The sequence below is a fragment of the Polypterus senegalus genome, chromosome 6, assembly GCF_016835505.1.
Source record: "Polypterus senegalus isolate Bchr_013 chromosome 6, ASM1683550v1, whole genome shotgun sequence".
Lineage (NCBI taxonomy): Eukaryota > Metazoa > Chordata > Cladistia > Polypteriformes > Polypteridae > Polypterus > Polypterus senegalus.
In genome coordinates this window covers 129,887,132-129,902,907 of record NC_053159.1, presented here as the reverse complement: position 1 = coordinate 129,902,907, position 15,776 = coordinate 129,887,132, and the positions used below count along the sequence as shown (strand labels likewise).

General features: G+C 37.8%; 1 protein-coding gene across 2 annotated transcripts in view; it reads left to right on the top strand.

The window, feature by feature from the left end:
• Positions 1-1,016: 1,016 nt before the first annotated feature.
• ankrd13b (ankyrin repeat domain 13B) overlaps positions 1,017-15,776 on the top strand; it is a 167,731-nt gene continuing 152,971 nt past the window's right edge. For both annotated transcript variants that reach the window (XM_039757189.1, XM_039757190.1), the window contains exon 1: positions 1,017-1,396. In XM_039757189.1, coding sequence (XP_039613123.1) covers positions 1,289-1,396 — 108 coding nt within the window. In that variant the 5' untranslated portion in view covers positions 1,017-1,288. The remainder of the gene's footprint in view (positions 1,397-15,776) is intronic.

The following is a 15,776-nucleotide window of genomic DNA, read 5'->3' as shown; positions in this document are numbered from 1 at the left end:
TATGGCCCTGTACATGGATTTCCCTGCTGCATTGCCAAGATATGTGTATTAGATTAATTTTTCTAGCATGAGCGAATGTGGAAGTGCATGTCAGTTAGCCCTGCAATATATCATCAGTGTATCATCTACTGTGCCCAGTCCTGCCTGGGTGAGTCAGCTGACTGTTACCATATTGAAAAAAACATGTTCTAGCTCACATTCTCATAAGTAGGAGGAACACACCCACAGTCATTCATACTAGTTGCCAATTAAACTAACATGAATGCTTTTGGCATGAAGGAGGAAAACCCCCAACAGACATGGAAAGAACCTAAAAACTCAATAATGCCATCCATCCATCCATCTGTCTATTATCCAACCCGCTATATCCTAATTACAGGGTCAAAGGGGTCTGCTGGAGCCAAACCCAGGCAACACAGGGCGCAAGGCAGGAAACAAACTCTGGGCAGGGCGCCAGCCGACTGCAGGGCACACACACACACACACACCAAGCACACACTTGGGACAATTTAGAATCGCCAATGCTCCTAACTTGCATGTCTTTGGACTGTGGGAGGAAATCGGAGCACCCGGAGGAAACCCAGGCAGACACGGGGAGAATGCCATACATATTACATAATAAACAATCACTCTTCAGGCAACACGTAAAGCACATAACAACACTGTTAGGCTATGCAAAATAGGAAGGCAGAACACATACAAAATGAACACAAAATATTGAGACACCCATCACTATAGCCCTACAGTAACACTAATCCCTCAGACAAACTGTCAGCTTCATGCTGCCACACCAAATTCAACCAATGACAGAGGCAATCATGTAATATAATTTCGCATTACTGTCATACAAAGTCTAGCAAAGACGCTATAAACCACTCATCACTGCGGTAAGGAGTCCTCCCATCTCTAGTACATCCTTATATACATCTGAGAGCGAATGGAGAGGGGAGTGGAACTGGAGAGAGAGCGAGTGAGAGAGAGAGAGCGAGCGAGCGAGAGCGTGTGAGTGAGGGAGCGAGGTGGCTGCGAGTATGTGTGAGCGACAAAACGAGACAGCACAACCCGTCTGACAGGTTGTAGGGTTTTAATTGATGGCATGCTTGCTAAAAATTGCAATATATGCGGCATTAACCTATATTCAACAAAAGAATACATAACGTTATGGTTATTGTATCCTTTCTTTCCACTTAAACATGTATAAATAGAGATGCAAATTTAGACCTTATTTAGAGCGAGAGAAGGTAAAAGACGGGGAGGTGGACAGATAAAAGCGAAGTATGTGCATAAGATGATTTCTGCTAGAAAAACTCCGGAAAAAAGTAAATACCCGCTGCATTTCCTGGTGTGGTACAACCGGCACCGTCAGCTGCAGAAGGAGCTGTCCACGGCGAAGCAGGTGAGTGCGACTCAACCGAGCTCGGATTGGATCGGCTCGGCTCGACTCGACTCAGCGGGCGGTGTTGTGTTGCGCTAAAATCGCGGGTCTCGGGCGCGGTATAGATGGGCAAAATTCAAAGGAACGAGCGAACAGTCCCACGCTTCCGCCCAGACCTACAGGCGGTACCCCAGTGCGGTCAAGCGCAAGGGGCGGTGGAAACCCGAGTATTTTCTGGACCATAATGAATATATGAATGTGTGATGGGAGATACTAATCTGTGCATTTCACTGTATCGAATCTCCTGAATTTGAACCATTTAGCCGTTATTAACATTGATGGTTCCTGTTGCTACTTTGGGTGGGGGAGTTGGTTAGTTAAGAGCTTTGACTGTGGGCGAAAGGCTAGACGCAGAAATGGTTAACAGAAATCTTTATTCCTTCTGCCTTACCCATCAGTAAAAGCCAGCTAGGTCTTGTTATTTATCATTCCTAAACTGGGGGAGCATAAGCGTGTGTTAAAGAAGAAAATGCCATCAGAACGATGAACTAAAAGGCACACAGCATGTATTTGCCTCCTTATGAAATCTCATTGTGGTGGGGGAAGGGAAATGCAAGAATATAAAGTAAAATACAGAATATTGTGGAAACATAGTTGCTTGCCTCTCTATCTATCTATCTATCTATCTATCTATCTATCTATCTATCTATCTATCTATCTATCTATCTATCTATCTATCTATCTATCTATCTAAGCATTTTAATTCAATTGCACTACACAGAAATACACTGTATGCACATGTTAATATTAGAGAATATCTGTTAATTTGCAAGCAGAATAATAAACTAAACTTTCTCATCAAAATGATGACCTGCTAGCAGTGGAGCAATGCAGATACTGTATGCCTACCTTCTTCCGGTTAGCAATCTTTGATAGTAAAACTAAGCATGCAGAAAATTTAGCTTCAGCTTGCAGTCAGAATCCATCAGTCGTATTGTTGGGTATCATCCCTGTACAGTGAATGTCTGTTATCCTCCTCAGGGTGGGGGTGGGGGGAATTTGGGGGGGAGTGAAGGTAATAGGAAACAATCCTGTCAGTTTTCTCCAAGAGTACTTGCTTGAATCCACTGACAACAGATAAGGTCCGGGAAATCAAGATCAAGATTCATTATAATTACATGTTTTACCAGGGTTATCCTAAGTGGCGTTGTCCCTGCTGACTGTCAGCTCTGTGTTGTTAATAAAGGCATTGATGTTTTGTGAATTATAGTACAGAGTCAAGTCAATTCTACATTTTTATATATTTGTGAATATGGGATACAGCTGATAGCTCTGCCGACTCATAGAAGATAAGGAAAAGAGAAATATCAATTATGTTATTTTAATGTGTAAGTACATTTAAAATCTTTGCATCGGTTAGTGAAAGTTTTTCTGTGAAAGTAGGCAACTTATCTTATATTTAATTATATTTTTTGGATAATAAGAAGCCTTTCAGTTCATGGGGGGTTCTTTTTTATCACTCAGCCATGCATTTGTAGATGCTTATCCTAGAGTAAAATCACACCTTAAGTGATGATACTGTCACAGATGAGGCTTTTCTTATTCCTTGTATCCATGACACCTCATGACGTAATCAATTTCAATATTCATGATTTTAGTGTAACAAGTAAAATAGTCTTCGCACAGTTCCAGCCACTTCATTTTGTTTTACCCAGCATATTAAGATATTCAGTGAGACACGGTCACCTCCCTCATCCCACCACAGAGGAGCATGTTTAGTGAGTTACTGACCTGATATCAATGAGTGTGGATGGCTTTCCGCTGTAAGGAGTTGCTGTCACCTCCACTGTTTGTTTACGCTTTGCACCCAGTCCTGTTGAAATATTATATTTAAATTGATGATTTATCAGTATCAGAACTTCTACATAATGTTCATTCCCTCTCTATACAAGCTGAATGTGTTATCTAGCATAGCTATTAGTAATGAGCATGTTCTGCTTCATATGTACTAATATTAATATAAATATTTTATGTGCAAAACTAGGACAAGTGGGAAGTGTCACAGCTATGATCGTATGTGGTTCAAAATTATAAAAATGTTACTGATACAAATACAATTTGTTCACTGAACTCATTTGTTGGTGATGTAACATGGCATCACTTTGAGCAGCAACTGTGGCCGTGTGTTCGGATCATGAAGCTTGCATACTTGGCACAGAAATTGTAGCTCTATACAGAACTGTCCATGGCAAAACAAAGGTATCTAATTTCTGGAAAAGGGTTTGAACTTTGGAAAATATCAAGGAAATTTCTCCACAGTTCTTTCTTTGGAAATGATAAACAGCATGATAGAGCTTATAAATTCCAGAAAGTCTTCCACAGAAAATGATGCAAGGTTGGGCTTTCTAAATCTGTTTGTGCACTAGAATGTTTGATTCATTTTTGGAAAGGTTTTGACGTACTGTTGATTTGCATTCGGTCTTTACCATTTGATCATGCTGATGATGTTGTTGAATATTATACATTGTATTTTGAACTATTTAATAAACATCACAATTATTTTTAGTTTTGTGTTTGTGTAATTGCACTGATGATTTTTTACATGCAATATTATAGAATATGTAATGTTTTGAACTAATTATTAAGCAAAACTCAATCTCAGCTTTTTAACATTTATTTACATGGTTATGTAATTGCGTTCAGGGAGCCATCAGGTGCTCTTATGTATAATACCTTTACATTCACACTATCCTACAAGAAAAACAACTCAAAAAGCATTTAGGATATTTGTTGTAGGTCACCCATAAACAACATAATCCTGGAGATATGAGTGGTCTGGCCTGCTGTTTCCAGTTTATAAATATTTTTGAATTTCGTGGTGTGTTTGCTTGTGTTTGCAGACGTATACTGATCTGGCTAGTCTGATCACAGTTTTACAGGTGTACATTTCTGGACTTGGTGAATCTGTAGATCACATTTATAATTCCCTGCTCTATTATCATCTTTATAATTTTGAGACTAATTCTGAAGCTTTTTTGGGATATGGTTAATTGGTGATCCTGAATTGATGAGGTGTGTCTTTCAGTGTGGGTGTTTGGAAGACTGGATCATGGGTAGAATTGGTGCCCGGTAGAGGGCTGGTTCCCTCCATGCACTGGATTCTGTTGGGCTTAGTCTCCAGCCCCCTGAAACCCTGAATTGGATTAAATGGGTTTGGGAATTTAAAGGACACGTTTGGTGATTTTTAAGTCAGTTATTTAGTTACAAACATGGTAAATGTGCATTTGCCATGGCAAATTGGGTTTTTATGTTAAACTAAAAATTTTAGCACAAGGCTCCAGCTGAAAATAAAAGCATAAAAACTTACTAAATATGTTCTCTTTGAATTTTGATAAAAAAAAGAATCCTTATATGTTTCTGATGCATGTTTGTGACAACAAAAGGAACCTAGAAGTAATTGTTTTATCACATACTCCTGGTATTATTTTTCTCAATGTAAGGATATGTTTTCTATTCACTTGTATGAGTTCTCATCTAAATACCCAAGTAGTGCAAAACAAAACCAACAAAGTGACATTAACAGTTAACTGTGATTTGGCCTCTCACCACTGGAGGTGAAAGCCATTGCGAAAGAAGATGAGTGTTGAGGTAGTGTGCATACTACCTTAATACCTCTGAATCTCATAATATTGGTGTTTTTTATTCAAAAATTGCATGTATAAATCTGTTTTATAATTTTGTGTAATCGCAAGACATGAATGAATATTTGACAACTGTCTTGGCTTGAAAAATTGATGTATTCAGTAAGTTTTTATACTTTAGGCCCTGTGCCTCATAAGCTTCAATGTAAAAATCCAACCCTTTTTTTAATTTATATAACACATTTAACCTTAGAACACAATTTCAGGTGGTAAATGTATATATACCACATTTGTGAAGAAATAACTTTGACTTGAAAAACACCAAACTTATATTTTAATATTATGCCTAATAAGTGTGAAATTTATTGTAATGAATAGCAGATTAATTTGCTTACACTTTTATGTGCAACATTTATCTTTTTCTTTCTCCTGCAGGCTGTATGTTGTTTAACTGAGGGAAGGATGAAGCTGTATGTTGATAGATGGTGCAATATAAATTTCCGCATTTCTGAATCTGTACTAGTGTCTGTTATGATGGTGGAGTGGAAGGCAGGCTAACACAGTGAAGAGGTTCATAACATAACATAAAATTTCAGAAATCTGCTCAGTCCAATTCAGGATTGCAGGGGACCCCAATCTATCAAGGGATGATCAGGTGCCAGGTAGGAACCAACAAACGCCATTGCAAAGGCCTTTCATACACATCCACACTCACATGGGGCAGGTTTAGCAGTCACCCTAATGCATGTCTTTGGGATGGAGGAAGAAAACCTACACAGACACTTGGACAACATGCAAACTCCACCTATACAAACACCCTCATGGGAATTAAATAACTGGACTGTGTTGGAAACAAAAATATTGTCTATATAGTGTGGATCAACGGGGTACGTACAGCCGTCGTAACCTGATACAGACAGGCAGGACACCCTTATTTACAGGCGGTGAAGCGCTTTTTTCGCTCCCCACATGAGTACAATGTCCACAAGAGCAAAGCACAGTCTTTTTCCTTACTTCTCTTTCTCTCTTTTCTCCACTTCCACTCCCTATCTGGCAAGCTTTACACACCTTCTCTCAACTCTGGCTCCCCAAATGGAGTAAGGCATCTCTTTTTATTCAGCTCCTGGGAATGCTCCAAGTGGCTCATCAGCGTTACCTGGAATCACTCCCAGGTGTGGTGGAAGTGTACTGTAGGACTCTGCAGCTTCCCCTGGCAGTCCCCGGGATGCAGAGGCACTGCACCAATGCCCTCTTCAGGTGTCTATTGGGACCCTATTAGGACAGCGCCTCCACCCATGGCTGACTCAATAGCACTTGTAACATCTCCACTCCCCACCTCACATCCGTGTCCTCTGGACCTGGAAACATTCCAGGAACGCCCATTCTATGTTACGCCCAGCTGAGGTTGGGCCATCCCTCCGTCCCTACAGAGAGTGGTCCTCCATCCTATGTGAGTACACGGGCTCATGTGATGCACTGTTTGGAGACCTGATCTTTCTCTTCTGGGTCCTCCTTATACTCTGGGGTACAGCAGCAGTCTGAGTCTTTCTATGGAATACAGAGAGACCGCGTGCTGTCTGCCACCCTTTTGACTTGGATGTGGCGACTGGGGCTGGGCGCTGTGGGCAGGGGCACAAACAAGCCGGTCCTTTACGTGCACCTCAGCTACTTCTGCTGCCACTGTGCGATTGGCTATTATGCCTACATCTACTGCAGGAGTCGTGGCTACTTGGCACCCAGTACTGGTTACTTTCAGGGCCCCTTCGCTCTGCACCCCTCTTTCCTGTATAGTATGGGTGTCACTCACCTGTATGTATTTTTAATTTTGAGGAATTCTTGTGTCAATGCTTTAAAAAAATAACAGTAGCCCAGTTTACAGTAAGGCCATTTTTGGTTTATTTTTGAAAGCTTATTTTAATGTCTCATTTTAAGTAAAAGGTTTAGCTTAATCTGAAATGCTTAACATATTCTGAAAACAGAGACCAGTTAAATTAACTAATGCATGCCAAATAGTTATTAAAACAATTTGGAAGTCTGCTTCTTGCTAGTGTTTAAGAGCAAATGCACTAAACTTGTAAATGCATTATTCTTAGTTGCCATGATCACTCAGCTTAAATTACAGATATCAAAGATGTCATATGTCTAAGTGTATTGTTTAAAAGCTTATATTTCCTTAACTGTGCACTTATTTAATGCAGATGTCTCACAAATGGAGCATTTTATATCCATTTATAACATAATATTCTCAAATCATTTAATCTTTACCCTTTTATTCATCCAGCATGTTTGTGAACCCACTTATTCTAATGCAGGGTCATGGCATGGGGGTCATTCTATAATGCCTCCATAACAGAATATGGAAATACAGTATGCATGGAACATTTCATTTATTACTTTCTTTATGGCATTGGTAATCTTGTTAGCTGTATTGTAATATTAAGAATTATTCAATTTGTTTTAAGTTGAATGGCATGTGATCACTTTTGCCTCACAATGGCTCTCTTTGGAAGATTTTTTCCCTTTAGTTTCTTGTCCATTACTTATATCTTTTAATGGTATGATTTTTGTTGCAATGCAGGTCTGCCTCACAAGCCCCGCCTACTTAAAAAAAAAAAAAATCCACTTCCCAGAAACCCTTGCAAATGCAAATTATATTATCAGGTATTATTATTATTATGAACAATAGGTGCTGTTCTTTCCACATGAAACAATGACATTTATACAAACACAAGTTCCAAGTGTGAAGCAGGTTAGTTTGTTTGGTTAGCTAGTCATTAAATGATACACATCTATCCCTGAGGTAGGGTGAAAAGTTGAAAAAGACTGAGTTATTGTTCTTAAACACCCTAACCTGTATAAAAAGGAAATGAAAAAATAAAGTAAAAAATATTAGCTCCTTTTAATTGTAAATAAAATTTCTCTTTTTATTCCACTACACTTCCAGGATGGAGCCACAATGAAGTCTCTTCATTAGCATTTCAGCACTGGACTTTATTGGTTTCACTTTTCTAACAAGATTCTAGTGTTCATTTGTCTGTTAACATTTTTATTTTGGATTAAACATTCACACTCCAGGCAAGAAAATGTATATGAACTGTTAGTAACTGATGGAATTCTCTTTAGTGTCAATACCCTCCAACTAAACATATCTCATAACTGCTGATTAGAAGTACAAGGAATTTTAGACAAAACTGCTTCAGTTCATTTATATTTCTGAGATTCCTTAGGTGAATGGCTCGTGCCACAGCATCTCTGTTGGGTTCAGGTCTGAACTCTGACTTGGTCACTCCAGAGTTCAAATGTTCTTCTTTTTAAGCTGTTGTGGTGTTCGTTTACTTGTTTGTTTAGTCTCATTTTCTTGTTGCATCACCCAACGTCTATTAAACTTCAACTGGTGGGCTGTCCCCTTGACATTCTCATGTAATATTTCTTGATATAATTCTGAACTCGTTTTTCTAAATAGGCTGTCCAGGCCTTAATGCAGAAAAGTAGTCCCATACTGTAATGCTCCCTCCACCACACTTCATAGTTTTCGGGGTGTTTGGCGTTTCTATACAGTGATTTGTTTGCTTCCTAAAATACTGTTTCATGTTCTTACCAAAGAGTTCAACTTTTGTCTCACCCAACTATAGCACATTGTCCTGGAAATGTTGTAGGACACCATAGTAGTCTTATGCAAACCTTGGGACTTGTACTGATGTTTCTTTTGGAGAGCAGTGGTTTCCTCTGTAGTGTCCTTTCAAGAATGTTTTTCCTGTTCAATATTTTTCTTATAGTGGACACATAAAAAGAGACTATGGCAAGTGTAGGTCCTTTGCAATTTCCCTGATTCTCTTTTTCATCTCCATTAGCAATGTATACTGTGCTCTTGCATGGCATTCAGTTATAGGGTGGATAACAGCAGCAGTGAATATCCTCCATCTGTAGACAATTTGTTACACTATGGATTGTTAAATATCCAACCCTTTAGAAATTCTTTTGTAGTCTCTTCCAGCTTTATTGATCTCTAAAATTCTTTCTTAAGTTCTGCAGATGTAGTGTGTCTTTTTATTGGGCAGGACACCTCAAGCCTGCACCACCAGTCTCATTTCATGGTCTGGAACACCTTAGTCATCTGAATCTTAACATCAGGAAAACTGAGGAACTGGTTATTGACTTTCACCGCACCAAAGAGTCCCTATGTCCGGTCACTTTTCAGGGAGTAAATTTTAAGGTGGCGCGCTCCTATAAGTACTTGGGGTCCACATCAGTGACAGGTCAAACATAGAGGATCTCTATAAGGAAGGGCAGAGCAGGCTGTTTTTTCTTAGGGAGCTGCATTCCTTTAATGTGAGAAGTGACATCCTTCACATCTTCTACAACTCAGTGATGGCCACTACAATTTTCTTTGTGGTGGTGTGCTGGGCTGGTAACATCACTTCAAGAGAATCAAAAAGCTTATTAAAATGGCAGGTTTAGTTATAGGATGCAATAACTAGACTTCCTGGAAGTAGTAGCGAAGAAGAGAATTTAAACAAAACAGTGCCATTATGAACAATGCTGCACATCATCTCTCTCTCTGACACAATAACACTGAGGACTTTCAGCCAACAAATTATACTGCAGTAGTCCCTTTATACAAAGAGCAAGATGTCTGCATAATGCCTCACTGGGACTGTGTCAAGCCAGTTGTTTTCTTTCTTTTTATATTTTCTTCCTTTTTAGTTATTCTAGTATGTGTGTGTGTGTGTGTATTTATTTATTTAAATAGCTTCTAAAAATAACAAATAAAGTTCTGTCTAGTCTGATTAGCTTTTGTAGAAGTCGTTAACAGAGAGGGTCTTCTAAACTAGACTGCGAACCTTTAACCAATATATTTAGTATTGACAATGAGAAATACAACTGTTTGCGTGGTATTAGTTTAAGCAGATCATGTTTAACTATTATTTGAAGATCAGATCACATTTTAATGAATAATTTTTGCAGAAGTTCAGGTATTTCCAAAGGGTCCGCATACTGTTTCCAGTATCTATTCCTGTGTATTAAAGCTCCTGACCTCAGTTGTAGTATGTTGCCTTATTTTTAACTGTAATTTAAATTGTTAGAAAATGACCATTCATTTCTAACGTCTTTTTAGAACAATAATACAATTGTCAGCCTATCTGTTGTGTTAGCAACTTTTTCCTATCTTACATTGTTAAATTTCCTCCTTGCAACTCTAATGCATTTCCTTTTTTTATCAGTACATGAAGAATTTATATTAAAGGCTACAATGAATAAGTGATGTGTTTATTTGAGTGTTAAGCTTATAAAAGGAGGTGTTAGTCAATGCTGCACATAAGTAAACACTTTATTGCCAAAATAATGCCAGCTACCTGGAATTTGCTTCCCAAACAGCCCGCTAAACACACATTTAACACATTCAGACATATTTATTATGCTGTATTATTGTGGATAATTCTTAAGCTGAAAATTTTAGGTTCATGCATTTCACAGATTGGAGATAAATACTCATATGAAATTTGGAGGTCCCAGTCTCGATTGACCTTAGCCATTTGTTGTGCTGGTATTTTAGGAGATATTTCGAGTATCCATCTGCCAGCTCAGAAGTACGTGAGGTGTATTCCCTGCTCAAATGTATATATTTTGCACTCTTAGCTCAGTGGTTAGAATTTTTTTCCAGTCCTTTTCTATGTTATTTTGCAGAGAGCTATGAGTACACGATACGTGAGAGCTGAAACCCGTTACTTCCTGCCAGCATGATCAGGCGATGAAAAGCAGAGCACGGTTTCACTGGCAGTGTTAATTAAAATATTATCTTTTACATTATTTAGACACAAACATTTATGTGGTTGGCTTGACTTTATATGTCAGCTGCATTTTAATTGCAAAAATACATACACTCATACCTCAATAGAATGTCTTTCATTTTATGAACATACTGAGTTAAAATATATTTTAATCCAGATATAAATATTTATATGTCACATGGGTTAAAAGATCACAAGCCTTGCAGGCGATGGCAGTCAGATCACTTCTTGATGCCGTTACACTGGAAAACGGGGATCTTTGTTTTTGTACTTGAAATGGTGTGAATGAGGATATTGCTTCATCACTTTAGCTGGCACATTGTCTTTTTTAGCACATACATCACTGACAAGAAGTTTCAGGAATATTTGGTTAATAATTGAAATTTATTCTTACATATATATTTAAATTATTTATAAAATGTTTTTGTTCAGTGTATATAATGAGAATATTTGATCGAATAGTTTTATTTTATTGAAGCAGGATGTTCAAATGCTGGGACCAGACTGTACTAACCATGCCTGTGTGGACATTTCACCACTTACAGTATTTTTTTCTAATCCAGAGTGTGTAGGTTAGGTTAACAAGTGTCTATAAAATAGTTTGGCAAGACTAAATGTACCCTGCATTTGAGTGGAGTGACATCCAGGGTTGTTTCCTGTTGCTCGCTCCCTGGTTGTGCATTTTGAGACAGTGCCAATGGTCTCCTTGTCTCTGTGTTGGTTTTTTCTCTTGCTCTTCTCTCTGATATCCCAAAAATGTTGAGTGTTAAGTTAATTGGTAACTCTGATTTGTGCCAATGTGTGTTATTGTACACTGAAATGGACTAGCACTTAATCTAGGGTTGGCTCCTGCCATGCACCCCGAAATATGCCCCCCTTCTCAGTGCCCTAATTTGGGTTAAGATCAAAAGTCGGACGTTACATTGATTTGTTTTGTTTCTTATGTTGCTGTGGAAAAAAAAGTGTAATTTTTAGTCAGTATTCAAATAATTCTCTTTTACATTCCATAGTACCACCTACTCATAAATCATTACATTTATTTCTAAGCATAATTCTGCCTACCTAATTACTTTATTGATCATTAATAATTATATATATTTTTTTAATTATAGAAATTGCTATAATGAAATGATTCAATTCCATAGAAGTATATATGGGCAGTGGTCTAATACTGTTGTGTGTATGTTATATGTGGTCTTATCGGAAAGTATCATGAATTCCAGGTCTGCAATATATTTGTATTTATATTGTTAAATACTCTTGTTGCTTTTATATTTTATTTACTTCTTTTCTAGTATAATAAGCTTGACTGGTATAACACTTTACAGGTAGTAAACATCTAGTCAGACAGTTGAAATGGTATTGTACAATAAAATTTGAAATTGCATTTGTACAATTTGTACAAAAAAAAAACAGTTTAGAAAAGAAAGATTAATTTATTTAGGCTTGAGGAGAACAAGGCTTATTCTACGGTGTCATTGACCCATATCATGACATATTGGATAGATCCATAAATAGTTCAATCATACAGTAGGTGGAATGAAGATTTATAATTGAGTGGTAGAACCTGAACTTCACAGCTTGCAGTCACATATCTAAAGAGGGATAGTTGTTTTGAAAATGAAAGCATCAAAACTAAAGTTCCACTAAGCCTTCCTCTGTCTGAGCAGGAAGCGAACTTAATTAGTTTTTACATTTTCTCACAAAGATTTTGCACGGTGGGTAGCTTAAGAGCATTTTGGGCAATGAATTTCTATAAAAGACCAGCATATATATGAAATGGCTGCTGTTATGTTGTTCACTTACGATTATAACATCTTAGTGCGCAGTCCGTACAACGTTATTGATACAAGATGTTTAATTGCAAAACCTAAAGAAAATGATAAAATAATCTACATGATAAAATATCTACATGATGTGTTACATAAAACATAAAAATTTAAGAAAATGCTTAGACACCAGTACATCCTGATAATCCCAGTCTACTTCCAGAAATCTTTAGATGTCCCTCTCTCATAGTTTAATGAGGGGTTGTTGATCTGCCAGTGGGACATCAATTGTCTACCTGTTATGTCACTAACATTTTGTCAACTAGTAATCCTGTCACAAATCTGTAGTATTCTGTTGTTGGCCATGGTCTGGGACTCTCCTTTGGCTTAATGTTCATCTCACTGGTCTCCTTTATCCAGGTAATCTTGGTACATGGTGCATTCTAAGGTAAAGCTCTTCTGTGGATCCTCATCCCTAAACAAGCCTGTTTGATTGTGTCAAAGATCTCCTATAGACTAATAGTCCAGTAATATATTTGGCGTGGAATAGTGTATTTCTCAGGTGTGTCTTTTATTCTGCTCTAGTCTTCTCACTGTTTTTTTGTTTGGTAGTAATCTATTATGGTATACATAGTAGTGATGGTACTCAACTTATATGGTCTAGAAAGCATGACATATCTCTACTTGATTCTGTCAAAGATCTGCTATGGCTTAGTAGTCCTGCAAATCCTTGTGTATGTCAAAACCTTGTGTGTGTTCTTTTTCTACTAAGTTTTAGGCTTTGTAATCCTGACATATTTCCGTAATTGAAGTACTCTACTTATTCTTATCTTACGGTCTAGTACTCTGTGCAAATCTCAGTTTTGCCATAGATCTAGGAATCTAGCAAATAGTATTTTTTGTCACAGTTGTGTTGTTATGTAGTGCTTCTTTCACAGTTTTAACATGGCCTAATAATGGTGATAATTAGGTATACTGATCTACTTGATTTTGTCAAACACATGTTATGGCCATTCAGTCATGTAGTGTATTGGCCTTTGTCTAGTAATCTGACACGTCTGCTATTGTGCAAATCTGATCTCATTAGTTTGCAGTAGTCTAGTAATCCAGATTCAAGTCAGGTTGATTTTGTAATTGTCTAGTCCTGCAAAACAATGGCCATGGTCTAATAATCCTGTCACAATGTTTGCTGTTATGCATTTTTCCTATAATGAGTTTTCTATGACCTAGTAATCCTGGCACATTTCTTCTACCATGTAGTATTCCTGTTAGGAGGCTTCTGTAGCCTATTACTTCTGATATATGCCTGTTTGAGTCTGGAAAAAGATTTGCAGTGGCCTAGTCAGTCCTGCAACACATTGACCATGGTCCAGTAATCTGACACTTGACTGCTATTGTTCATTTTTCTTTTCATGGGTCTTCTATTACTTAGTAATCATCACGAGTGCTATTGTGAACTATTCTACTTACAGGTCTTTTTTGAGTAAGTATTTAATGTCTGTCTTATTTTATGAAAGATAGCCTGTGGTGTAGTAGTCCTGTAACACAAGGACATGGTCTAGTAATTCTGAGATATTTGTGGTAAGGTGTAGTGCTCCCATCATGCTTGTCCTGCAGCCTAGTCATTGTGTCAAATGATGCGTAGCACTCTTGACTCTTCTATATTCTGGATATCCATTTTTCTGATTGTGTCAAATGGTCCTATAGGCCTGCAGTACATGTGCCAGTGTGTAGTAATTTTGAAAATGTCTGATACTGTCTATTGCTCATCTAAACCTACCTACATGTAGACATGCCTGTTTGAGTCTATCACACATCTTCTTGGTTAACCTGTCAGCACCTAGCATAATGTGTGAAGAATTTCACATATCATCTGCGGTCGCGTATCTCATTTACAAGTTTTCTCTGATTGTGGTTTGCTATCCCTTCCACAGGTTTACTGACAACTAGGGCTAAAGCAGAGTAGTGCTGCTGTCACAGAACTACCATACCTGTTCTGTCAATGGCTTACTGTAGATTTATTACATTTATTATCTATGTTCTGCTATAACCTAGTATTCTAGTCATTGGCCTTCTGTAATTGTGTAGTGATGTCTACTGCCAGCTGTGGTCTGATAATTATATCATGTCTAGTACTTTATTTGCACATCTTCTGTGGTTTTAGTAGTCCTGATGACTGCCTGCTGTGGTGTGTTAGTCATTTCACTAGTCTACTGTGGTTTGTTAATCCTGTCTCATGCAGGGCTAGAGTCATCTTTTGGAGCCTAGCCGGTCTAGTACTCTCTGTAACCATACTCTGATCTATTAGCATGGCTGATGCTCTAAATTTGTAACCTTTATGTTTGTGTGAACTGGGACCTCACTTGAACTTTCAGTTGTATGAGAACCTGTGTTTCCCATGACAGTGTAACACTTGATACTTTTGTACTATCTACTGGTTTGCTGTCATTTATGAACCCCTGTTTCAGACTCTTTTGGGGTTTAACCTAGTCTAAACTGGGACTGAGTTTGCTCCTGCTCTGTAAGGAGAGGGTTCTTCTAGATACATATAAGATTGGTTCAGTTACCATGGGGAGATAGTTCCCTTTGTATGTATTTTATTTCCATCTGTTGTCTTTGATTGAAAAAAGAAATTATAAAGCCATCCGATATCATTGTACCTTCATGTCTTTAATGGTAAAGATTAAGAGCATCATCGAATAAAACCATCATCATATAGCAGAGTGTGGGGGAAAAAAGCATAACTCACATAAAGTGGTATGATAAAAGAAACATAGGTCACTCAAAGTGCTACAATGAAGAAAATACAACCAATTTTAAGGACCATAAAGAGGAAAATCAAATCTAAGTTCAAACCGAAATTCTCAATGAAAACCAACTCATACAAATGTGGACATGAGCATCAGTTTTGCACCCTAGGAACCAACTTACCCAAACTATTCCATAGCATTTCAGTAATTATTTACCAGTCTGATGCTGATCTTTCTGATCATAAAAAAGGGCATTATGATAGCAATTTATGAGAAGAATTAATAATTAATTGCAGAAGTATAGTATTTGAGGGTTCTTGTAGAGTGCCTCTTTCTTTTTCATGATTTGACTCAAAAACTAATCAGCACATCGTTATCTCAAAACAGGCTTACGTTTCGAGTTTGGTATTTTTCCAACCAGTTTTAGCTTTAGACCGTCCTCAGGAAACTGT